The sequence below is a fragment of the Heterodontus francisci genome, chromosome 46, assembly GCF_036365525.1.
Source record: "Heterodontus francisci isolate sHetFra1 chromosome 46, sHetFra1.hap1, whole genome shotgun sequence".
In the NCBI taxonomy this organism is placed as follows: domain Eukaryota; kingdom Metazoa; phylum Chordata; class Chondrichthyes; order Heterodontiformes; family Heterodontidae; genus Heterodontus; species Heterodontus francisci.
Window position 1 is genome coordinate 16,830,799 of NC_090416.1, and position 27,215 is coordinate 16,858,013.

General features: G+C 45.9%; 1 protein-coding gene across 1 annotated transcript in view; it reads right to left on the reverse strand.

Moving 5' to 3' along the window:
* Positions 1 to 1,568: 1,568 nt before the first annotated feature.
* The window catches only part of LOC137356899 (immunoglobulin gamma-1 heavy chain-like), a 36,092-nt gene continuing 10,445 nt past the window's right edge, over positions 1,569 to 27,215 (reverse strand). The window contains exons 4-6 of the mRNA XM_068022738.1: positions 20,770 to 21,102; positions 4,004 to 4,336; positions 1,569 to 1,897 (exon numbers count right to left, since the gene is read on the reverse strand). Coding sequence (XP_067878839.1) covers positions 1,569 to 1,897; positions 4,004 to 4,336; positions 20,770 to 21,102 — 995 coding nt within the window. The remainder of the gene's footprint in view (positions 1,898 to 4,003; positions 4,337 to 20,769; positions 21,103 to 27,215) is intronic.

The window sequence follows — 27,215 nt, forward strand, 5'->3', positions numbered from 1 at the left end:
ATTCCAAGTGTGGTCTAACTGAGGTTCCCTACAAGTTTGACTTAATGTATCTGCTTCTCAATTCTATCCCTCGAGAAATTAACCCCGGTGTTTGGATTGCTTTTTATATGGCCTTATTCAGCAGCATTGCTGCAGTTACTCTATAACCCTCGATCCACAACCCTATTTAGACTCTTTCTTCCCCACCTCCCCCTCCCTCCAGGACTAGGTGACCTCATTCATCCTCCCAAAAAGTAGCACCTCACACTTATCCATACTGACCTTCATTTGCCAATTACACACCCATTCTGCATGTCCTGTCATTTGTGATGGACCTAATATTAACTGCAGCCTCCCCCAATTTGGAGTCATCAGCAAACTCTCAAATTGTACCTGGGGCTAGTCTGTCCCGTGCCATCCCATCTCTCGGACCGGGATAGTGAGCAGTTCTCCCTGGGAGGGACGGTATTTTATTCCAAACAGAGGCTTTTCCTGTAAATCACATACAATGATGGTCTAGTATGGGAGAAACTACACTTTAGGATGGGAGGGTTGTTGAGAGTGTGCAGAGGAGGTTTACTGGAATGGTTCCAGGGATGGGGGAATTCTAGTTATAAGGTCAGCCTGGAGAAGCTGGGATTGTTTTCCTTGGAGCGAAGGAGATTGCAGGGAGATTTAATAGAGGTGGACAAGATTATGACAGATCTGGATAGAGTAGACAAGGAAAAACAGTTCCCATTAACTGATGGTACAAGGGCTAGGGGACACAGATTGAACGTTTTGGGCAAGAGATACAGGTGCGGGGGAGGGGGGGTGGTGGTTGTGAGGAAGAATTTATTTATTATTAAATGCAGTGAGTGACAATGACCTGGAACTCACTGCCAGCAGAGTGGTGGAAGCAGGAGACAATGATTTCAGTAAGAAACGGGGCAGGGGGAGGGGGCACTTGTAGGAAATAAATTCGCAGGGGGCCACGGGGGGATTGGGACTGACTGGATTGCACTACGGGGAGCTGGCACGGGTCCGAGGGGCCGAATAACCTCCTTCTGTGCCAGAAATAAAATCGAATTCGTTTAAAATAGTTAACTCTGCTTGAATATTTTTTTATTAAATCTGCCCAAAAGAAAAATCCTCAAATCGCCAATATTCGTACAGTTAACCACTGACTTGCACCAATATCCACCTCAACTCACCCCCACCCCCACCCCCCCTCCCCAGAAAAAAAATAACAGAGCAATTTGAATTCAAGTCATCTTTATTAAAACAGCCACACACAGAGAGATACACTTTTCAATTCTCACAAATGGTACTACTGAGAGAAAGGAGAGAGGGAGCAGAACCCATCCAGCTCCAAATGGGAATGTACTCCCGGGATAGGTGGTCCTGATATTCACTGTCACCCACCTGCGCCCCCCAGTTAAAATTGGATCCAAAATTGGATCGTTAAACTGCGATTGAAGTGACTGTTTCAACATCGTTGGCCACATTTGCTACAGTGATTACATTGTAAAACAACAACAACAACATTCCACATATTGAATAATATTTCATCAGCAATAAATCAAACTCTAAACCCCAGTTGCCCCCTCTCAGTCGGAACAAGCGGTGGAGCTGATGGTTTTGAGGAGAGGTGAGCTCAGAGAGCCGTGATCCACACTGCAGGTATAGCTGGAGCCCTTATTCCAGGCAGTGGCGGGGACTCTCAGGTAACTGCTCAGGCTGTAGGTTTGATCACTGTCCGTGGACACGGTGCCTGTGGTCACCCCGCTGTCTGTCTCTTTATCATCCACTCTCCAGAGAACCCGCACGAAACCCGGCTTAAAGCGGCTCACCAGGCAGGACAGAGTAGCCCATCCCGAGTCTATTTCTTCCGAGGAAGGAGGGAGCAGGAGAACTGATGGTTTCCGATCCTCACTACCTGTGTGTGAGAGACAGGGTGGAAGAAAGGAATCTCACTGTTCGTATCAATCATTTTTTCTAAAAGGCACATCCAGAATTAGTAACACATACTATAATTTAAAACAAACATTTAACTTGACTTCAGACTTAGGTAGAGACAGTAAATAATATAATAGCCTGAGTGTTTCCAGCACTCGATTTCAGATTTCCAGCATCTGCAGGATTTTGCTTTGATTGGATTAAAATTAAATATTTAGTCCAATCTTAACTCCCTGTCAATTGAGAGCTGGACTTGTACATGGATTCGAGACATTCAGATAAATTAATTAACTGAATATTAAATACAACAGACAATATCGAATTGTTTAAAATTCAGGGGCAGATTAAAATCAAAAGTTTAAAATTTGAGGAAGTTTCACATTTCGGATAGGCTGTACTGGAGGTCTTATGGAGGTGCTCGGAGTATGTATTGGGAGTAACTCAACCTCCCAGATCCACACTCAGAGTTCGGTGATCACCTCACTAGGAAAAATTATTTATTTATAAAAAAAAGTTTTAAAAGTAATAAAGTTCGGGGCGGTTTCCATTTAGAAAGTAGGTTAGACACTTCACATGAAGGAACGACAGTCGGAAGGAGGGGTTTGGGAAGGGTGACGGGGACTGGGGGGTAGAGGGACCGGGTGCGTGAGGAACAGACAAGATGGGGGGAGGTGGCGCAGAATGAGGCCATTCGCTCCATCGAGTCCCTGCCGCAGCCGAACCCCACTTCCCAACTTTGGGAGTCTTTTTTTGAGGTGGGGGAGGGGGTGCTAGTGTCAAACTCGACCCCCTTTGAGTGTGAGTAAAATTCCTGTTTGTAAATCTTCCAGCAACACCCGGGGCAGGCTCGCTATTTTAGATTAGATTAGAGATACAGCACTGAAACAGGCCCTTCGGCCCACCGAGTCTGTGCCGAACATCAACCACCCATTTATACTAATCCTACACTAATCCCATATTCCTACCAAACATCCCCACCTGTCCCTATATTTCCCTACCACCTACCTATACTAGTGACAATTTATAATGGCCAATTTACCTATCAACCTGCAAGTCTTTTGGCTTGTGGGAGGAAACCGGAGCACCCGGAGAAAACCCACGCAGACACAGGGAGAACTTGCAAACTCCACACAGGCAGTACCCGGAATCGAACCCGGGTCCCTGGAGCTGTGAGGCTGCGGTGCTAACCACTGCGCCACTGTGCCGCCCTATTTATACAACAGTGCAGCGAATAGACGGAGAAGTCCACACCTGCACACTGCAGACCTGGCCGAACAGACTCGAGGGGCTGAATGGCCTTTCTCCCCTGTTCATTCTGCATTTTTTTTTGCCAATGGAGTTTTTCCTCGGTTCTGAGGAAAGGTCAGAGACCCGAAACTGTTCACCGTTTCTCCCTCTCTCTCCGCAGAGGCTGCCCAGACCTGCTGAGTATTTCCAGCATCTTCTGTTTTTTTTATTTCAGATTTCCAGCATCCGCAATTGTTTTGCTGCTATTTTAGTGTTTATTTTTCTACCCTCCAGAATCCAAATTCCCAGCACTGAATCAGTGGACAGAAAAATAAAAATCTGACCCAATTTTTTTTCACCGTTATCAGGGCAGATCCGATTCTGCAACAATAAATGAATAAATAATTGAAACAATATGAATGATAGGATGAGGGAATTACTTACTCCGTAAACTCAGGGCGGTCCCAGGTCCGAAGGTAAACACAGTGCAGTGTTTTAATGGGACGGGTCACCTAAAACCCAGGCTGGGAAGAAAGAGGGGAAAATATTAATAATCTGTCCTTTATTACATTCCCTTTCACATTCTGCCTTTCACTGGGGCCGGAATGCTGAGAGTCTGGAGAAGGATTTTCACATATCAGTGAGGAAACCCTGAGAATATCAATGTTTACCTACCCAGCTAATAGCCCAAATATTGGGGAAAATCCAAATAAACCCATGGAATTCCAGTGAGATTTTCCACAAGTTACATAAGGAATATTTCTGAAGCTCATCACACAGTCTCAGGCAGGAATATTTCAGTAGCTGTTGGAATTCTGAGTGGTTCTGTTGGTGCAGTTTTTGTATTGCCCTGTCTCACTGTGTATGTAGCCTGCTGAGCCATCGTTGGCAGCACAGTAATAGACGGCGGAGTCTCCCGGTTCCAAGCTGCCGATGGTCAGAATGTGACTGTTACTGGAGGTGTCTCTGGAAGGTTTAAAACGGTCCGTGAAGCCGGTGCCTCGATAGATGCTACCACTTGTATAGTGGGCTAACACCCACACCGGAGCCTCCCCGGGTCTCTGTCGGTACCAGCTCATGTAGTAACTGCCCACATTGCCGTTCTGCATCGCACACTTTAACTCGGAGGTCTCACCGGCGGAGACTGGGTCTGAAATTGGGGTCTGATTGAGGACAGGAACCGCCAGGACACCTTCAACACAAAACACAAGAGAGAGAAAAACACATTCAGTTTATTGGAGCAAAAAAAACACACTGATAAATAAACAGGCCGGGCTACCAAATCCCTTTGCTTCCTAATCTAATGGTTTACAAATGAATAATTGAGTAACGTTCTGTTAACATAAGTCTCTCACCTGTTAAATGGAGTAGCAGGGTCCCCAGGAGATACATTACTGCAGCCATTCCCTCCGGGGGGGAAAAAAACCCGTGAAGAATTAGAGAGCAGGGTTTTACTGTAACTCCAGAAAGTGGATCCAGTTACAGTGCCGGACAAGGTGAGACCAGTATCTATTATATGAACCTGTATGCAAATACAGGGAGGGTTGAGAGGAGCAGGGGCGGGGGGGGGGGGGGGTGGGGGTGGTGGGGGGGGGGGGGGGGTGGGAGTGGACCAGACCAGATTTTTTTTATTGAGCCTCTATTGGTCCCCAATTAAACATTTCCATGTATTTATTTCCACCGAGTTGAGGGTTAATTCACAATAATTTCTGATTTTAACCCCCCCTTCTCATGTCAAGAGTGTGAGATTTAAAAGAACAACTGTAGAAATTGCACATTTTATCCCAGATGGGCAAAGACAAAAGCCCTTCAGAATCCAGTGCCTTGAATTCATCCAGAACAAGTTTAACCCAGCGATCGTTAAGGATTTGTTTTTTTTTATATTTGAGTCTGCAATGTGTACTTAAACACATATCTTTATATCCAACACGCTGGTGTTTGCAACAAAGCAGTTCATTGGAAGGATTGGAATGGAAGAGATTGACTGGACTGCTTCTCTGAGCTGCTCTTTTTTCCGATCCGCCACTGTACAAGTGCACTGCTTGTCCTGGCGTTTGAGCCGAGTGCAGGGTCAAAACACTCGTTTCTCACTCAGGCCGACGTTCAGAAACAGCCAGAATCAACTCCAATATCCGTTTTAATTGGTAATGCAACGAGGAGTGAGATTCTGACCGGGCAAGCTGACTGCTCGGATAGTTTCTGTGTTGTGTCCGGATCCTGTGTTAAGTCCAGTTTCAATGAAATGTGTTTTCCTGCTGCAACAGTTCCTGCCCTGACTTTTTTTTGTTGCAACTAAACCACATGTATCGGAACCTCAGTCCCAGGAATACATTTGTTTTAACATTCCATTTCAGATGTTTTATGTCAATCACTCGATGCCAAGGGAAAACTTGCAACAAGTAGCTGGTGAGAGGAGTTAGTTTCTTTACAATGAATATTTTCTATCTTTATTTTAAATTCACTTAATTGGATATGGACATCACTTGGCCCTGCCCGCATTTATTGCCCATCCCTTATTCCCGTTGAGGGCGGCACAGTGGCGCAGTGGTTAGCACTCCAGCCTCACAGCTCCAGGGACCCGGGTTCGATTTCGGGTACTGCCTGTGAGGAGTTTGCAAGTTCTCCCTGTGTCTGCGTGGATTTTCTCCGGGTGCTCCGGTTTCCTCCCACAAGCCAAAAGACTTGCAGGTTGATAGGTAAATTGGCCATTATAAATTGTCACTAATATAGGTAGGTGGTAGGGTAATATAGGGACAGGTGGGGATGTTTGGTGGGAATATGGGATTAGTGTAGGATTAGTATAAATGGGTGGTTGAGGTTCGGCACAGACTCGGTGGGCCGAAGGGACTGTTTCATTGCTGTATCTCTAATCTAATCGAAAGGTGGTGGTGGAGCCGCCTTCTTGAACTGCGACAGTGCAGTGGTTTTTGTACAACAGAACTGAGGGCAGTTAAGTGTCAACCACATTGCCGTGTGTCTGGAGTCACTAGTCGGCCAGACCAGGTGAGGAAGGCAGATTTCCTTCCCTAAAAGGACATTTGTCAACCAGATGGTTTTTTGTTAATGAACATTCAATTTATGGTCACCATTACTGAGACTAGGTTTCAATTCCAATTTTTCTTTTAATTAATTAGTTGAATTTAAATTCCATGGTGGGATTTGAACTCGTGTCTCCAGAGCATTATCCTGGGCCTCTGGATTAGTAATATCTAGTGACATTACTACTACTCCACCTTGTGATGGATCAATATTAATTCTAGAAATGTGATAGGATTTGAGCCAGTGAAAGGGGGAAGGTGGGAAGAAGAACAGCAGGGAAGGTCTGTGACACGGGTGGAGGGCAGGAGAGATTAAATGACAGAAAGGGTGTCAAGGTGCAAAGCCAAAGGGAGTGGTAATGAGAGATGTGTCTGGAGGAGGTGTGAATGGCAGGATCAGAACACAAGGTAAAGGAAATAAGAGGTCAACAAGAGAGATAAACTAACAAATCAGCAAAGAAAAGGGCAACAAAAATGAGGGCGGGGGGGGGGGGGGGGGTTACAAACTAAAATTGTTGAATTCAGTGTTGAGTCTGGAAGGTTGTAGAGTGCCCAGTCGAAAGATGAGGTGCTGTTCCTGCAGTTAGCCTCCGATTACTGACGTGTTCAGTCAAGTCAGTGTCGACTAGCTGCCCCCTAGACAGAGAATTTGACCCCTCCACCACTAAAAATCCATTTCTGATTGGTCTCCACAGCAGAAACAGACCCACCTCCCTCCCCTCCCACCAGCAGATTCTCTGGGTCATTTTCAACTAACCCTAACCTGCATTACTATAGAGACCTCAGGATGTCCTAAAGACAGAAAAATAAACACCTGTTTTGAAGTCTGGTCATTGTAACATCGTAACCCAATGCACAATGGAAATAAATATTTGGAAATGATTAATTAGGGACAAATATATTTTTAATAAAGTGTTTTCCCCTGCTCCCCTTGACCCCCTCCCTGTATTTGCATATTGACTAATATATAGATACTAGTCTTCTCCGGGTTCCCGGAGTTACAGTAATCTTGTTGAAGTGAAAGCACAATTGCTAAATGTGTGAGAAGCTGAACTCAGCTTTGCCCATGTAGTTGAATGGAGAGTGCACACATGTAGTTAAATGGAGTCATCCACGTATGTAGTTAAATGGAGTCATCCACGTATGTAGTTAAATGGAGTGGGCCAGTGTGCAGTAAAATGGGGTTGTGCACATGTCTAATGGAAAGCAGTTCAGCACCTCTAGGTTCATAGAATCTCTCACTTTGCACAGCAGATGTCACATGGCTGCAGCTTTGCCCAGGGAGCCTACCCGGTTCACACAGGATAGGCCAGGTGTTAAAGCAAGAGCATTTGGTGTTGCCTATTGAAGCTTGCACAATGGTTAAAGGAAAATACAATTAAAGTTCACAAGATGGGAATCTTGTAAAGTGTCAGCCATGGCCTCGTGGGTTCAAGTCCCAATCCAGAGACTTGAGCACAAAAAACAGTCTCACATTCGCCGTGTAGTACTGAGGGTGTGCTGCACTCTCGGAGGGTCAATACTGAGGGAGTGCGGTACCGTCGGAGGGTCAGTATTGAGGGAGTGCTGCACTGTTGGAGGTTCAGTACTGAGGGAGTGCTGCACTGTCAGAGGGTCAGTACTGAGGGAGCGCTGCACTGTCGGTGGATCAGTACTGAGTGAGTGCCGCACTCAGAGGGTCAGTACTGAGGGAGTGCTGCATTGTCAGAGGGTCAGTACTGAGGGAGTGCTGAACTGTCGGAGGGTCAGTCCTGAGGGAGTGCTGCACTGTCGGAGGGTCAGTACTGAGGGAGTGCTGCACTGTTGGAGGTTCAGTACTGAGGGAGTGCTGCAGTGTCAGAGGGTCAGCACTGAGGGAGTGCTGCACTGTCTGAGGTGCCATATTCACAAGTCCCCCTCAGGTGGACATTATCGATCCCATGACTCTATTTGAAGGAGAGCAGGTGTCCTGGACAATATATATTCCAACATTAACACCTAAAGCTGTAACTGGTCATTATCACATTGCTATTTGTGGGAGCTTGCTGTGTAAATGACTGACAGATTTCCTGCATTTCAACAGTGACTACACTTCAAAACACACTTCAAAAGTACGTCATAAGATGTAAACCACTTTGGGGCAGCCTAGTGATCAGACCTCTCTGTCTCTCCATCTGTCTATCTGTCCATGTATCTGACCACCCATCTATTTATCTATCTGTCTATCTATCTATCTGTCCATATCTATCTATCTATCTATCTATCTATCTATCTATCTATCTATCTATCTATCTAGCTAACTATCTATCTATCTATCTATCTATCTGTCTGTTTATCTATCGATCTGTCCATATATATCGATCTATCTATCTATCTATCTATCGATCTATCTGTCTATCTATCTTTCTATCTGACTATCTATCTATCTATCTATCTATCTATCTATCTATCTATCTATCTATCTATCTATCTATATATCTATCTATCAATCTGACCATCTTTCTATCTATCCATCTATATATCTCTCCATCTAACTGTCCATCTCTTGCGATCTGTCTATCTATCTGTCCATCTATCGATCTATCTATCTGACTGACTATCTATCTATCTATCTATCTATCTATCTATCTATCTATCTATTTATCTATCTATCTATCTATCTATCTATCTATCTATCTATCTATCTATCTATCTATCTATCTTTCTATCTATCTGTCTATCGATCGATCTATCTCGGAGGGCGGAGTTCCAGACCGGGAAGTCTAAAAAACTGACTTCGGGGATTCTCGGACAGCCTCGGAGGGCGGAATTAACCTCGGGGATTCTCGGACAGACTCGGAGGGCGGAGTGAACCTCGGGGATTCTCGGACAGACTCGGAGGGCGGAGTGAACCTCGGGGATTCTGGGACAGACTCGGAGGGCGGTGTTCACCTCGATGGGTCGAAGGGCCTGTTTCAGTGCTGTATCTCTAAATAAAAAATAAAAATAAATAAAATAATATTTATAGTCGAAATCTAGCACTGGGGACCATATAGTTAATTATAACAATTTAGTAAGGATTTAATAAGTATTTATTTTATATTAATTAACTAATTAGTGATAGAAATGTCAGTTAAAGGGGTGAAGTGCTTCACCTGTGAGATGTGGGAAGTCCGTGACACTTCCAGCGTTCCGGGCGACTCCGCCTGCAGGAAGTTTACCCAGTTGCAGCTCCTCACAGACCGCATGGATCGGTTGGAGCGGCAACTGGATGCACTTAGGAGCATGCAGGTGGCAGAGAGCGTCAAAGACAGGAGTTTTAGAGAAGTGGTTACACCCAAGGTGCAGGCAGATAGATGGGTGACCGCTAGAAGGGGCAGGCAGTCAGTGCAGGAATCCCCTGTGGCTATCCCCCTCTCTAACAAGTATACAGTTTTGGATACTGTTGGGGGGGATGGCCTATCAGGGGAAAACAACAGCAGCAGCCAGAGCAGTGGCACCACGGCTGGCACTGTTGTTCAGCAGGGAGGGACAAAGCGCAGAAGAGCAATAGTTATAGGGGACTCTGTAGTCAGGGGCACAGATAGGCGCTTCTGAGGACGTGAAAGAGACTCCAGGATGGTATGTTGCCTACCTGGTGCCAGGGTCAATGATGTCTCTGAACGGACAGGGGGCATTCTGAAGGGCGAGGGTGAACAGCCAGAGGTTGTGGTACACATCGGAACCAATGACATAGGCAGGAAGAGTGATGAGGTCCTGCAGGGGGAGTTTAGGGAGTTAGGTAGAAAGTTAAAAAAACAGGATTCTGGGGTTGTAATCTCTGGATTAGTCCCTGTGCCACGTGCCAGAGAGGCTAGAAATAGGAAGATGGTGCAGCTAAACACGTGGCTGAGCAGCTGGTGTAGAAGGGAGGGTTTCAGATATCTGGACCATTGGGCTCTCTTCAGGGACAGATGGGACCTGTACAAGAAGGACGGGTTGCATCTAAACTGGAGGGGCATTAATATCCTGGCTGCAAAGTTTGCCAGCGTCACTCGGGAGGGTTTAAACTAGTGTGGCAGGGGGGTGGGAACCAGAACAGTGGGACAGCTAGAAAAATAAATGAGGAGGACAGAGTAAATAAGGCCAGTAAGACTAAGTGGAAGAGCAGGCAGGGAGATGTTGCTGAGCACAGCGGGACTGGTGCTCTGAAGTGCATTTCTTTCAATGCGAGAAGTATAACAGGTAAGGCAGATGAACTTAGAGCTTGGATTAGTACTTGGAAATATGATGTTGTTGCTATTACAGAGACTTGGTTGAGGGAAGGGCAGGATTGGCAGCTAAATGTTCCAGGCTTTAGAAGCTTCAGGCGGGATAGAGGGGCATGTAAAAGGGATGGGGGAGTTGCATAACTGGTTAAGGAGATTATCACAGCTGTCCTGCGGGAGGACACCTCAGAGGGGTCATGCAGCGAGGCAATATGGGTGGAGCTCAGGAATAGGAAGGGTGCAGTCACGATGTTGGGGGTTTACTACAGGCCTCCCAACAGCCAGCGGGAGGTAGAGGACAAGATATGTAGACAGATTTTGGAAAGATGTAAAGGTAACAGGGTTGTGGTGGTGGGTGATTTTAACTTCCCCTATATTGACTGGGACTCACTTAGTGCTAGGGGCTTGGATGGGGCAGAATTTGTGAGGAACATCCAGGAGGGCTTCTTGAAACAGTATGTAGATAGTCCAACTAGGGATAGGGCCATTCTGGACCTGGTATTGGAGAATGAGCCCGGCCAGGTGGTCGAAGTTTCAGTGGGAGAACATTTCGGGAGCAGTGACCATTATTCCATATGTTTTAAGGTACTTGTGGATAAGGATAAGAGTAGTCCTCGGGTGAAGGTGCTAAATTGGGGGAAGGCTAATTATAACAATATTAGGCAGGAACTGAAGAATTTAGATTGGGGGGGCGGCTGTTTGAGGGTAAATCAACATCTGACATGTGGGAGTCTTTCAAACGTCAGCTGATTAGAATCCAGGACCAGCATGTTCCTGTGAGCAAGAAAGACAAGTTTGGCATGTTTCGGGAAATTTGGATAACACTGGATATTGTGAGCACAGTCAAAAAGAAAAAGGAAGCATTTGTAAGGGCTGGAAGGTTAGGAACAGACGAAGCACTTGAGGAATATAAAGACAGTGGGAAGGAACTTAAGCAAGGAGTTAGGAGGGCTAAAAGGGGTCATAAAAAGTCATTGGCAAACAGGATTAAGGAGAATCCCAAGGCTTTTTATACATATATAAAGAGCAAGAGGGTAACCAGGGAAAGGGTTGGCCCACTCAAGGATAGAGATGGGAATCTATGTGTGGAGCCAGAGGAAATGGGCGAGGTGCTAAATGAGTACTTTGCATCAGTATTCACCAAAGAGAAGGACTTGGTGGATGATGAGCCTAGGGAAGGGAGTGCAGATAGTCTCAGTCATCTCATTATTAAAAAGGAGGAGGTGTTGGGTGTTTTGCAAAGCATTAAGGTAGATAAGTCCCCAGGGCCTGATGGGATCTACCCTAGAATACTGAGGGAGGCAAGGGAAGAAATTGATGGGTTCTTGTCAGAAATCTTTGCATCATTTGTGGCTACAGGTGAGGCCCCAGAGGACTGGAGAATAGCCAATGCTGTTCCTTTGTTTAAGAAGGGTGGCAAGGATAATCCAGGAAATTATAGGCCGGTGAGCCTTCCGTCAGTGGTAGGGAAACTATTAAAGAGGATTATACGGGACAGGATTTACTCCCATTTGGAAACAAACGAACTTATTAGTGAGAGACAGCATGGCTTTGTGAAGTGGAGGTTGTGTCTTACTACTTTGATTGAGTTTTTTGAGGAAGTGACGAAGATGATTGATGAAGGAAGGGCAGTGGATGTTATCTATATGGACTTTATTAAAGCCTTTGAGAAGGTCCCGCATGGCAGACTGGTACAAAAGGTAATGTCACATGGGATCAGATGTGAGCTGGCAAGATGGATACAGAACTGGCTCGGTCATAGAAGACAGAGGGTATCAGTGGATGGGTGTTTTTCTGAATGGAGGGATGTGACTAGTGGTGCTCCGCAGGGATCAGTGCTGGGACCTTTGCTGTTTGTAGTAGATATAAATGATTTGGAGGAAAATGTAGCTGGTCTGATTAGTAAGTTGGCGGACGACACAAAGGTTGGTGGAGTTGCGGATAATGATGAGGATTGTCAGAGGATACAGCAGGATATAGATCGGTTGGAGACTTGGGCAGAGAAATGGCAGATGGAGTTTAATCCGGACAAATGTGAGGTAATGCATTTTGAAAGGACTAATGCAGGTGGGAGGTATACAGTAAATGGCAGAACCCTTAGGAGTATTGACAGACAGAGAAATCTGGGCGTTTCGGTCCACAGGTCACTGAAAGTGGCAACGCAGGTGGATAAGGTAGTCAAGAAGGCATACGGCATGCTTGCCATCATTGGTCGGGGCATAGAGTATAAAAATTGGCAAGTCAAGTTGCAGCTGTACAGAACCTTAGTCAGGCCACACTTAGAATATTGCGTGCAATTCTGGTCGCCACACTACCAGAAGGACGTGGAGGCTTTGGAGAGGGTACAAAGGAGGTTTACAGATGCTGCCTGGTCTGGAGGGCATTAACTATGAGGAGAGGTTGGAAAAAGTCGGATTGTTTTCACTGGGACGACGGAGGTGGAGGGGCGACATGATAGAGGTTTACAAAGTTATGAGCGGCATGGACAGAGTGGATAGTCAGAAGCTTTTTCCCAGAGTGGAAGAGTCAGTTACTAGGGGACATAGGTTTAAGGTGAGAGGGGCAAAGTTTAGAGGGGATGTGCGAGGCAAGTTTTATACACAGAGGGTGGTGAGTGCCTGGAACTTGCTGCCAGGGGAGGTGGTGGAAGCAGATACGATAGCGACGTTTAAGAAACATCTTGACAAATACATGAATAGGAAGGGAATAGAGGGATATGGGCCCCGGAAGTGCAGAAGGTTTTAGTTTAGGCAGGCATCAAGATCGGTGCAGGCTTGGAGGGCCGAATGGCCTGTTCCTGTGTGGTACTGTTCTTTGTTCTTGTTCTTTGTTCTCTCTGTCTATCTGTCCATCTCTCTGTCTATCTATCTGTCTATCTATCTATCTGACTATCTATCTATCGATTTATCTATCTGTCCATATCTATCTATCTATGTATCTATCTATCTGTCTATCTATCCACCTGTCCATCTCTCTTGCTCTATCTATTTGTCTGTCTGTCCATCTCTATCTATCTGTCTGTCCATCTCTGTCTGTCTGTCTGTCTATCCCTCAGTACTGACCCTTTGACAGTGCGGCACTCCCTCAGTCCTGACCATTTGACAGTGCGGCACTCCCTCAGTACTGACCCTTTGACAGTGCGGCACTCCCTCAGTACTGACCCTTTGACAGTGCGGCACTCCCTCAGTACTGACCCTTTGACAGTGCGGCACTCCCTCAGTCCTGACCCTTTGACAGTGCGGCACTCCCTCAGTACTGACCCTTTGACAGTGCGGCACTCCCTCAGTACTGACCCTTTGACAGTGCGGCACTCCCTCAGTACTGACCTTTTGGGAACTGAATATTCCAGGATATTTGACAGTTTGGAATGACAGGAAGCAAGGAAAAGGAGGTGGTGTAGTTCAGTTAATAAAGGATGAGATCAGTACAGTAGTGAGAAATGATCTTGGATCAGAAAATCAAGATGTGGAATCAGTTTGGGTGGAGATATGAAATAGCAAAAATTCATACAGTAGCTGCACTGTGGAACAGAGTGTAAATCAAGAAATAAGGGGGGCTTGTAAGGAAAATACTGCAGTAATCCTGGGTGATTTTAATCTTCATATAAATTGGAGTAATCAAACTGGTAAAGTTAGATAGAGGATGAGTTCATGGAGTGTACTCAGGACAGTTTCTTAGAACAATACATTCTGGAACCAATCCGGGAGCAGGATATTTTAGACCTGGTAATGTGTAAGGAGACGGAATTAATTAATGACCTCTTAGTAAAGGAAGAATAGAAAAGCAGAATATTATTTACATGGAGAGAGACTGCAGAATGCTGCAGTACAGAGGGATCTGGGTGTCCTTGTACATGAATCACAAAATGTTAACATGCAGGTTCAGCAAGTAATTAGGAAGAGAAATGGAATGTTGGTATTTATTGCAATGGGAATGGAATATAAAAGTAGGGCCATCTTGCTACAACTGTACCGGGTATTGGTGAGACCGCACCTAGAATACTGCATACAGTTTTGGTCTCCTTATTTAAGGAGGGATATACTTGCATTGGAAGCAAGGTTCACTTGGCTGATTCCTGGGATGAAGGGATTGTCTTGCAAGGAAAGGTTGAGCAGTTTGGGCCTGTACTCATTGGAGTTTAGAAGAATGAGAGGTGATCTTATTGAAATGTGTAACGTTCTGAAGGGGGCCTGACAGGGTAGATACTGAGAGGATGTTTCCCCTCGTGGGGGAATCTAGAACTAGGGGGAACAGTTACAGAATACGGGGTCTCCCATTTAAGACGGAGATGAGGAGGAATTTCTTCTCTGAGGGTCATTAATCTTTGGAATTCTCTTCCCCAGGGAGCAGTGGAGGCTGGGTCATTGAATATATTCAAGGCTGAGTTGGAGAGTTTTTTGATCTCCAAGGGAGTTGAGGGTTATGGTGGGGGGCAGACAGGAAAGTGGAGATAAGGTCACAATCAGATCATCCATGATCTTATCGAATGGCAGAACAGTCTCGATGGGCCGAATGGCCTTCTCCTGTTCTTATTTCTTATGCTTTTATGTTGAAGATATCGTACCTGCTGTATTCAATACCTGTCCAGGTCTTTAAAGCCCAAAGTGGCCGTAACTGTTCCTATCTGTGCAGAGAGCCCTTGGCAGTAATATAATATAATGAAAATAGCCTGGCTGAAACTCCCCGGGTCTGGATATCTCAGTACAGATCGGGGAAGGGGTGGTGGGAGTGCTGGAATCTGGGCCTTCCCAGCAAGTGTCCTGTTGGGAACTGAATGACCTCAACGAAGGAACGAGTTCACAGAGGCAGATGAGGCTGATGTGATTGTAGTGTGAGCGAACAAGAGGAGGCCATTCAGCCCTTCGAGACTGCTGTACCATTCCATTAGATCATAGCTGGTCTGTACCTTAACCCCATATACCCTGCCTTAGCTCCATAGTCCTTGCTGCCCTTACCCAATAAAAATCTATCAACCACAATCTTTATAACTCCAATTTTTAATGAAGTGCATTTCTATAGCGTCTTTCACAACCTCAGGATGTTCCCAAAGTGCTTCGCAGCCAATGAAATACCTTGAAAAGCAATATTGGGAAATGAAGACTGGGATGTAGAGCAGGAGGAGTTCAGTTCAGTTCTCCTGAGGGGCCCAGTCCAGATAATGGGTTGTTTTGTTATAAATGTGTGACGTGTCCAAGAATGTAACCGTTTAACGGTGTTTCTCGGATTTCCGTCCTGTTTCTGTGTGTTTCAGAGCAGGGGAACTGCGCCCAGATGCTGCTGCTCTCTGCTGCTTATCAGACAGTGAACAGGGAGGTTTCGGTTCCTCCCCGAGGCTCCTCTCCCACCCCCTGCAGCGAGTGACCACACCACCTGCACCACATCACAAACAAGACAAAAACAGCATCGATTTGGGTATCAGGATCTAAAATAAGGCTTTCAGAACACCGCCCAGGTCCCCTGTGGTTGATGACGAGGGCCTGATCTGAGCTGCATTCAGTGCCATTCTCAGACCCAGTCTGGAACCTGGCTGTTCGGCCATGTGAATCATCAACATTGTGGATTTAACTGGACTGATAAACGTTTGATGGCCTTTAAGATACTCCTTAAAACCTAGCTCTTTGACCGAGCTTTTGGTCACCTGCTCTAATATCTCCGAATGTGGCTCAGCATTAAACTTTGTTTGCTGACGCCCCTTGCGACGTTTTATTACATTAAAGGCGCCATATAAATGCAGATTGGTGGTTGTTTGCAGATGACAATTCGTTGAAGACCTTAATAACTAACCGACTGCAGGCCATGAAGTACATCAACTAAAGCCACAATTAAAACTCAAGGCTTCTGATGTAAGTACAATACTGAAGGAATACCGCACTGCCGGAGGGGCTGTCACTTGGAATCTGCCCTCTGTTCAAGATACTGCAACCCCTATTCAGAAAAAGAGTTGGGGAGTTCTCCCCCACCCCCGTGTCTTGGCTGATATTTATCCTTCAATCAATATCACAAAAAAAAATCACCTGGGTCATTATCTCATTGTTATGTGTGTGGGATCATGCTGTGCACAAATTGGCTGCTGTGTTTCCTACATTGCAACAGTTGACTAGACTTCAAAAAAAATACTTGGTTGGCTGTAAAGCGCTGTGGGACATTCTGAAGCTGTGAAAGGAGGCTCACTGTCACCTTCTCAGGGGGACAAATAGTGATGGACAATAAATGGCTGGTCTTACCAGAGATGCCCACATCTCGAGAATGAAGAAGTGCAGGTTCTGTCTCTCTGGACGCTGTGATGTCCCCTTGTAAAACATACTGAAACTAAATAGTTCTAAAAACATCTGCATAAATACAGCATCCTCAGACTCGAGATGAGGATTAAACCTGCATTTAATACCTCTTTAAGTGCGTGGCCCCTTTAAGGTGTGCTGAGGGACTGGGCTTTTCCAGCACTCTCTGTCCATTTACTCTTTGAGGTGATGCAACCGATACCCACTCCACAGCCGGAGGCTCAGTTAACAGCCCTTCCCTCTTATGGCCCCTAGTTCTGCTCTCACCCGCAAGTGGAAACGTCTCGCCTTATCGAGTCCTTTCATAACCTTAAAGGGCTCCATCAGGTCCTACCCTCCCCCCCTCTCAGTCTTCTCTTTTCAACCTATCCTGGTAGCCTATCTCAGTACTGGTACCATCCCAGCACATCTTTTCTTGCACCTTCTCCAGTGTCATTTTATAATATGGAGACGGGAACAGTGCACAGTAATTCCAAGTGTGGTCTAACTGAGGTTCCCTGCAAGTTTGACTTAATGTATCTGCTTCTCAATTCTATCCCTCGAGAAATTAACCCCGGTGTTTGGATTGCTTTTTATATGGCCTTATTCAGCAGCATTGCTGCAGTTACTCTGTAACCCTCGATCCACAACCCTATTTAGACTCTTTCTTCCCCACCTCCCCCTCCCTCCAGGACGAGGTGACCTCATTCATCCTCCCAAAAAGTAGCACCTCACACTTATCCATACTGACCTTCATTTGCCAATTACACACCCATTCTGCATGTCCTGTCATTTGTGATGGACCTAATATTAACTGCAGCCTCCCCCAATTTGGAGTCATCAGCAAACTCTCAAATTGTACCTGGGGCTAGTCTGTCCCGTGCCATCCCATCTCTCGGACCGGGATAGTGAGCAGTTCTCCCTGGGAGGGACGGTATTTTATTCCAAACAGAGGCTTTTCCTGTAAATCACATACAATGATGGTCTAGTATGGGAGAAACTACACTTTAGGATGGGAGGGTTGTTGAGAGTGTGCAGAGGAGGTTTACTGGAATGGTTCCAGGGATGGGGGACTTCTCGTTACAAGGTCAGCCTGGAGAAGCTGGGATTGTTTTCCTTGGAGCGAAGGAGATTGCAGGGAGATTTAATAGAGGTGGACAAGATTATGACAGATCTGGATAGAGTAGACAAGGAAAAACAGTTCCCATTAACTGATGGTACAAGGGCTAGGGGACACAGATTGAACGTTTTGGGCAAGAGATACAGGTGGGGGGGAGGGGGGGGGTGTTTGTGAGGAAGAATTTATTTATTATTAAATGCAGTGAGTGACAATGACCTGGAACTCACTGCCTACCAGAGTGGTGGAAGCAGGAGACAATGATTTCAGTAAGAAACGGGGCAGGGGGAGGGGGCACTTGTAGGAAATAAATTCGCAGGGGGCCACGGGGGGATTGGGACTGACTGGATTGCACTACGGGGAGCTGGCACGGGTCCGAGGGGCCGAATAACCTCCTTCTGTGCCAGAAATAAAATCGAATTCGTTTAAAATAGTTAACTCTGCTTGAATATTTTTTTATTAAATCTGCCCAAAAGAAAAATCCTCAAATCGCCAATATTCGTACAGTTAACCACTGACTTGCACCAATATCCACCTCAACTCCCCCCCACCCCCCCCCCCACAAAAAAATAACAGAGCAATTTGAATTCATGTCATCTTTATTAAAACAGCCACACACACAGAGAGATACACTTTTCAATTCTAACAAATGGTACTACTGAGAGAAAGGAGAGAGGGAGCAGAACCCATCCAGCTCCAAATGGGAATGTACTCCCGGGATAGGTGGTCCTGATATTCACTGTCACCCACCTGCGCCCCCCAGTTAAAATTGGATACAAAATTGGATCGTTAAACTGCGATTGAAGTGACTGTTTCAACATCGTTGGCCACATTTGCTACAGTGATTACATTGTAAAACAACAACATCAACATTCCACATATTGAATAATATTTCATCAGCAATAAATCAAACTCTAAGCCCCAGCTGCCCCCTCTCAGTCGGAACAAGCGGTGGAGCTGATGGTTTTGAGGAGAGGTGAGCTCAGAGAGCCGTGGTCCACACTGCAGGTATAGCTGGAGCCCTTATTCCAGGCAGTGGCGGGGACTCTCAGGTAACTGCTCAGGCTGTAGGTTTGATCACTGTCCGTGGACACGGTGCCTGTGGTCACCCCGCTGTCTGTCTCTTTATCATCCACTCTCCAGAGAACCCGCACGAAACCCGGCTTAAAGCGGCTCACCAGGCAGGACAGAGTAGCCCATCCTGAGTCTATTTCTTCCGAGGAAGGAGGGAGCAGGAGAACTGATGGTTTCCGATCCTCACTACCTGTGTGTGTGAGAGACAGGGTGGAAGAAAGGAATCTCACTGTTAGTATCAATCATTTTTTCTAAAAGGCACATCCAGAATTAGTAACACATACGATAATTTAAAACAAACATTTAACTTGACTTCAGACTTAGGTAGAGACAGTAAATAATATAATAGCCTGAGTGTTTCCAGCACTCGATTTCAGATTTCCAGCATCTGCAGGATTTTGCTTTGATTGGATTAAAATTAAATATTTAGTCCAATCTTAACTCCCTGTCAATTGAGAGCTGGACTTGTACATGGATTCGAGACATTCAATATAAATTAATTAACTGAATATTAAATACAACAGACAATATCGAATTGTTTAAAATTCAGGGGCAGATTAAAATCAAAAGTTTAAAAATTGAGGAAGTTTCACATTTCGGATAGGCTGTACTGGAGGTCTTATGGAGGTGCTCGGAGGATGTATTGGGAGTAACTCAACCTCCCAGATCCACACTCAGAGTTCGGTGATCACCTCACCAGGAAAAATTCTTTATTTAAATAAAAAAGGTTTTAAAAGTAATAAAGTTCGGGGCGGTTTCCATTTAGAAAGTAGGTTAGACACTTCACATGAAGGAATGACAGCCGGAAGGAGGGGGCTGGGAAGGGAGACGGGGTCTGGGGGGTAGAGGGACCGGGTGCATTAGGAACAGACAAGATGGGGGTGCGCAGAATGAGGCCATTCGGTCCATCGAGTCCGTGCCGCAGCCTAATCCACCTCCCAACTTTGGGAGTCTTTTTTTGAGGTGGGGGAGGGGGTGCTAGTGTCAAACTCGACCCCCTTTGAGTGTGAGTAAAATTCCTGTTTGTAAATCTTCCAGCAACACCCGGGGCAGGCTCGCTATTTATACAACAGTGCAGCGAATAGACGGAGAAGTCCACACCTGCACACTGCAGACCTGGCCGAACAGACTCGAGGGGCTGAATGGCCTTTCTCCCCTGTTCATTCTGCATTTTTTTTTGCCAATGGAGTTTTTCCTCGGTTCTGAGGAAAGGTCAGAGACCCGAAACTGTTCACCGTTTCTCCCTCTCTCCGCAGAGGCTGCCCAGACCTGCTGAGTATTTCCAGCATCTTCTGTTTTTTTTATTTCAGATTTCCAGCATCCGCAATTGTTTTGCTGCTATTTTAGTGTTTATTTTTCTACCCTCCAGAATCCAAATTCCCAGCACTGAATCAGTGGACAGAAAAATAAAAATCTGACCCAATTTGTTTTCACCGTTATCAGGGCAGATCCGATTCTGCAACAATAAATGAATAAATAATTGAAACAATATGAATGATAGGATGAGGGAGTTACTTACTCCGTAAACTCAGGGCGGTCCCAGGTCCGAAGGTAAACACAGTGCAGTGTTTTAATGGGACGGGTCACCTAAAACCCAGGCTGGGAAGAAAGAGGGGAAAATATTAATAATCTGTCCTTTATTACATTCCCTTTCACATTCTGCCTTTCACAGGGGCCGGAATGCTGAGAGTCTGGAGAAAGATTTTCACATATCAGTGAGGAAACCTTGAGAATATCAGTGTTTACCTACCCAGCTAATAGCCCAAATATTGGGGAAAATCCAAATAAACCCATGGAATTCCAGTGAGATTTTCCACAAGTTACATATGGAATATTTCTGAAACTCATTCCACAATCTCAGGCAGGAATATTTCAGTAGCTGTTGGAATTCTGAGTGGTTCTGTTGGTGCAGTTTTTGTATTGCCCTGTCTCACTGTGTATATAGCCTGCTGAGCTATCCCAGGCAGCACAGTAATAGACGGCGGAGTCTCCCGGTTCCAAGCTGCCGATGGTCAGAATGTGACTGTTACTGGAGGTGTCTCTGGAAGGTTTAAAACGGTCCGTGAAGCCGGTGCCTCGATAGATGCTACCATCTGTATAGTGGGCTAACACCCACACCGGAGCATCCCCGGGTCTCTGTCGGTACCAGCTCATGTGGTAACTGCCCACATTGCCGTTCTGCATCGCACACTTTAACTCGGAGGTCTCACCGGCGGAGACTGGGTCTGAAATTGGGGTCTGATTGAGGACAGGAACCGCCAGGACACCTTCAACACAAAACACAAGAGAGAGAGAAACACATTCAGTTTATTGGAGCAAAAAAACACACTGATAAATAAACAGGCCGGGCTACCAAATCCCTTTGCTTCCTAATCTAATGGTTGACAAATGAATAATTGAGTAACGTTCTGTTAACATAAGTCTCTCACCTGTTAAATGGAGTAGCAGGGTCCCCAGGAGATACATTACTGCAGCCATTCCCTCCGGGGGGGAAAAAAACCCGTGAAGAATTAGAGAGCAGGGTTTTACTGTAATTCCAGAAAGTGGATCCAGTTACAGTGCCGGACAAGGTGAGACCAGTATCTATTATATGAACCTGTATGCAAATACAGGGAGGGTTGAGAGGAGCAGGGGCGGCGGGGGTGGGGGGCGGGGGGTGGGGGGGGGGCGGGGGTGGACCAGACCAGATTTTTTTTATTGAGCCTCTATTGGTCCCCAATTAAACATTTCCATGTATTTATTTCCACCGAGTTGAGGGTTAATTCACAATAATTTCTGATTTTAACCCCCCCCCCCCCTTCTCATGTCAAGAGTGTGAGATTTAAAAGAACAACTGTAGAAATTGCACATTTTATCCCAGATGGACAAAGACAAAAGCCCTTCAGAATCCAGTGCCTTAAATTCATCCAGAACAAGTTTAACCCAGCGATCGTTAAGTATTTGTTTTTTTTAAATATTTGGGTCTGCAATGTGTACTTAAACACATATCTTTATATCCAACACGCTGGTGTTTGCAACAAAGCAGTTCATTGGAAGGATTGGAATGGAAGAGATTGACTGGACTGCTTCTCTCAGCTGCTCTTTTTTCCTATCCGCCACTGTACAAGTGCACTGCTTGTCCTGGCGTTTGAGCCGAGTGTAGGGTCAAAACACTCGTTTCTCACTCAGGCCGACGTTCAGAAACAGCCAGAATCAACTCCAATATCCGTTTTAATTGGTAATGCAACGAGGAGTGAGATTCTGACCGGGCAAGCTGACTGCTCGGCTAGTTTCTGTGTTGTGTCCGGATCCTGTGTTCAGTCCAGTTTCAATGAAATGTGTTTTCCTGCTGCAACAGTTCCTGCCCTGACTTTTTTTTGTTGCAACTAAACCACATGTATCGGAACCTCAGTCCCAGGAATACATTTGTTTTAACATTCCATTTCAGATGTTTTATGTCAATCACTCGATGCCAAGGGAAAACTTGCAACAAGTAGCTGGTGAGAGGAGTTAGTTTCTTTAAAATGAATATTTTCTATCTTTATTTTAAATTCACTTCATGGGATATGGGCATCACTTGGCCCTGCCCGCATTTATTGCCCATCCCTTATTCCCGTTGAGGGCGGCACAGTGGCGCAGTGGTTAGCACTGCAGCCTCACAGCTCCAGGAACCCGGGTTCGATTCCGGGTACTGCCGGTGAGGAGTTTGCAAGTTCTCCCTGTGTCTGCGTGGATTTTCTCCGGGTGCTCCGGTTTCCTCCCACAAGTCAAAAGACTTGCAGGTTGATAGGTAAATTGGCCATTATAAATTGTCACTAATATAGGTAGGTGGTAGGGTAATATAGGGACAGGTGGGGATGTTTGGTGGGAATATGGGATTAGTGTAGGATTAGTATAAATGGGTGGTTGATGTTCGGCACAGACTCGGTGGGCCGAAGGGACTGTTTCATTGCTGTATCTCTAATCTAATCTAAAGGTGGTGGTGGAGTCGCCTTCTTGAACTGCTACAGTGCAGTGGTTTTTGTACAACAGAACTGAGGGCAGTTAAGTGTCAACCACATTGCCGTGGGTCTGGAGTCACTAGTCGGCCAGACCAGGTGAGGACGGCAGATTTCCTCCCCTAAAAGGACATTTGTGAACCAGATGGTTTTTTGTTAAGGAACATTCAATTTATGGTCACCATTACTGAGACTAGGTTTCAATTCCAATTTTTCTTTTAATTAATTAGTTGAATTTAAATTCCATGGTGGGATTTGAACTCGTGTCTCCAGAGCGTTATCCTGGGTCTCTGGATTAGTAATATCTAGTGACATTACTACTACTCCACCTTGTGATGGATCAATATTAATTCTAGAAATGTGATAGGATTTGAGCCAGTGAAAGGGGGAAGGTGGGAAGAAGAACAGCAGGGAAGGTCTGTGACAGGGGTGGAGGGCAGGAGAGATTAAATGACAGAAAGGGTGTCAAGGTGCAAAGCCAAAGGGAGTGGTAATGAGAGATGTGTCTGGAGGAGGTGTGAATGGCAGGATCAGAACACAAGGTAAAGGAAATAAGAGGTCAACAAGAGAGATAAACTAACAAATCAGCAAAGAAAAGGGCAACAAAAATGAGGGCGGGGTGGGGGGGGGTTACAAACTAAAATTGTTGAATTCAGTGTTGAGTCTGGAAGGTTGTAGAGTGCCCAGTCGAAAGATGAGGTGCTGTTCCTGCAGTTAGCCTCCGATTACTGACGTGTTCAGTCAAGTCAGTGTCGACTAGCTGCCCCCTAGACAGAGAATTTGACCCCTCCACCACTAAAAATCCATTTCTGATTGGTCTCCACAGCAGAAACAGACCCATCTCCCTCCCCTCCCACCAGCAGATTCTCTGGGTCATTTTCAACTAACCCTAACCTGCATTACTATAGAGATCTCAGGATGTCCTAAAGACAGACAAATAAACACCTGTTTTGAAGTCTGGTCATTGTAACATCGTAACCCAATGCACAATGGAAATAAATATTTGGAAATGATTAATTAGGGACAAATATATTTTTAATAAAGTGTTTTCCCCTGCTCCCCTTGACCCCCTCCCTGTATTTGCATATTGACTAATATATAGATACTAGTCTTCTCCGGGTTCCCGGAGTTACAGTAATCTTGTTGAAGTGAAAGCACAATTGCTAAATGTGTGAGAAGCTGAACTCAGCTTTGCCCATGTAGCTGAATGGAGAGTGCACACATGTAGTTAAATGGAGTCATCCACGTATGTAGTTAAATGGAGTGGGCCAGTGTGCAGTAAAATGGGGTTGTGCACGTCTAATGGAAAGCAGTTCAGCACCTCTAGGTTCATAGAATCTCTCACTTTGCACAGCAGATGTCACATGGCTGCAGCTTTGCCCAGGGAGCCTACCCGGTTCACAGAGGATAGGCCAGGTGTTAAAGCAAGAGCATTTGGTGTTGCCTATTGAAGCTTGCACAATGGTTAAAGGAAAATACAATTAAAGTTCACAAGATGGGAATCTTGTAAAGTGTCAGCCATGGCCTCGTGGGTTCAAGTCCCAATCCAGAGACTTGAGCACAAAAAACAGTCTCACATTCGCCGTGTAGTACTGAGGGTGTGCTGCACTCTCGGAGGGTCAATACTGAGGGAGTGCTGCACCGTCGGAGGGTCAGTATTGAGGGAGTGCTGCACTGTTGGAGGTTCAGTACTGAGGGAGTGCTGCACTGTCAGAGGGTCAGTACTGAGGGAGCGCTGCACTGTCGGTGGATCAGTACTGAGTGAGTGCCGCACTCAGAGGGTCAGTACTGAGGGAGTGCTGCATTGTCAGAGGGTCAGTACTGAGGGAGTGCTGAACTGTCGGAGGGTCAGTCCTGAGGGAATGCTGCACTGTCGGAGGGTCAGTACTGAGGGAGTGCTGCACTGTTGGAGGTTCAGTACTGAGGGAGTGCTGCAGTGTCAGAGGGTCAGCACTGAGGGAGTGCTGCACTGTCTGAGGTGCCATATTCACAAGTCCCCCTCAGGTGGACATTATCGATCCCATGACTCTATTTGAAGGAGAGCAGGTGTCCTGGACAAGATATATTCCAACATTAACACCTAAAACTGTAACTGGTCATTATCACATTGTTATTTGTGGGAGCTTGCTGTGTAAATGACTGACAGATTTCCTGCATTTCAACAGTGACTACACTTCAAAACACACTTCAAAAGTACGTCATAAGATGTAAACCACTTTGGGGCAGCCTAGTGATCAGACCTCTCTGTCTCTCCATCTGTCTATCTGTCCATGTATCTGACCACCCATCTATCTATCTATCTGTCCATATCTATCTATCTATCTATCTATCTATCTATCGATCTATCTGTCTATCTATCTTTCTATCTGACTATCTATCTATCTATCTATCTATCTATCTATCTATCTATCTATCTATCTATCTATCTGACCATCTTTCTATCTATCTGACCATCTTTCTATCTATCCATCTATCTATCTATCCATCTAACTGTCCGTCTCTTGCGATCTGTCTATCTATCTGTCCATCCATCGATCTATCTATCTGACTGACTATCTATCTATCTATCTATCTATCTATCTATCTATCTATCTATCTATCTATCTGTCTATCTATCTATCTGTCTATCGATCGATCTATCTCGGAGGGCGGAGTTCCAGACCGGGAAGTCTAAAAAACTGACTTCGGGGATTCTCGGACAGCCTCGGAGGGCGGAATTAACCTCGGGGATTCTCGGACAGACTCGGAGGGCGGAGTGAACCTCGGGGATTCTCGGACAGACTCGGAGGGCGGAGTGAACCTCGGGGATTCTGGGACAGACTCGGAGGGCGGTGTTCACCTCGATGGGTCGAAGGGCCTGTTTCAGTGCTGTATCTCTAAATAAAAAATAAAAATAAATAAAATAATATTTATAGTCGAAATCTAGCACTGGGGACCATATCGTTTATTATAACAATTTAGTAAGGATTTAATAAGTATTTATTTTATATTAATTAACTAATTAGTGATAGAAATGTCAGTTAAAGGGGTGAAGTGCTTCACCTGTGAGATGTGGGAAGTCCGTGACACTTCCAGCATTCCGGGCGACTCCGCCTGCAGGAAGTTTACCCAGTTGCAGCTCCTCACAGACCACATGGATCGGTTGGAGCGGCAACTGGATGCACTTAGGAGCATGCAGGTGGCAGAGAGCGTCATCGACAGGAGTTTTAGAGAAGTGGTTACACCCAAGGTGCAGGCAGATAGATGGGTGACCGCTAGAAGGGGCAGGCAGTCAGTGCAGGAATCCCCTGTGGCTATCCCCCTCTCTAACAAGTATACAGTTTTGGATACTGTTGGGGGGGATGGCCTATCAGGGGAAAACAACAGCAGCAGCCAGAGCAGTGGCACCACGTCTATCACTGTTGTTCAGCAGGGAGGGACAAAGCGCAGAAGAGCAATAGTTATAGGGGACTCTGTAGTCAGGGGCACAGATAGGCGCTTCTGAGGACGTGAAATAGACTCCAGGATGGTATGTTGCCTACCTGGTGCCAGGGTCAATGATGTCTCTGAACGGACAGGGGGCATTCTGAAGGGCGAGGGTGAACAGCCAGAGGTTGTGGTACACATCGGTACCAATGACATAGGCAGGAAGAGTGATGAGGTCCTGCAGGGGGAGTTTAGGGAGTTAGGTAGAAAGTTAAAAAAACAGGATTCTGGGGTTGTAATCTCTGGATTAGTCCCTGTGCCACGTGCCAGAGAGGCTAGAAATAGGAAGATAGTGCAGCTAAACACGTGGCTAAACAGCTGGTGTAGAAGGGAGGGTTTCAGATATCTGGACCATTGGGCTCTCTTCAGGGACAGATGGGACCTGTACAAGAAGGACGGGTTGCATCTAAACTGGAGGGGCACTAATATCCTGGCTGCAAAGTTTGCTAGCGTCACTCGGGAGGGTTTAAACTAGTGTGGCAGGGGGATGGGAACCAGAACAGTGGGACAGCTAGAAAAATAAATGTGGAGGACATAGTAAATAAGGCCATTAAGACTAAGTGGAAGAGCAGGCAGGGAGATGTTGCTGAGCACAGCGGGACTGGTGCTCTGAAGTGCATTTCTTTCAATGCGAGAAGTATAACAGGTAAGGCAGATGAACTTAGAGCTTGGATTAGTACTTGGAAATATGATGTTGTTGCTATTACAGAGACTTGGTTGAGGGAAGGGCAGGATTGGCAGCTAAATGTTCCAGGCTTTAGAAGCTTCAGGCGGGATAGAGGGGGATGTAAAAGGGATGGGGGAGTTGCATAACTGGTTAAGGAGATTATCACAGCTGTATTGCGGGAGGACACCTCAGAGGGGTCATGCAGCGAGGCAATATGGGTGGAGCTCAGGAATAGGAAGGGTGCAGTCACGATGTTGGGGGTTTACTACAG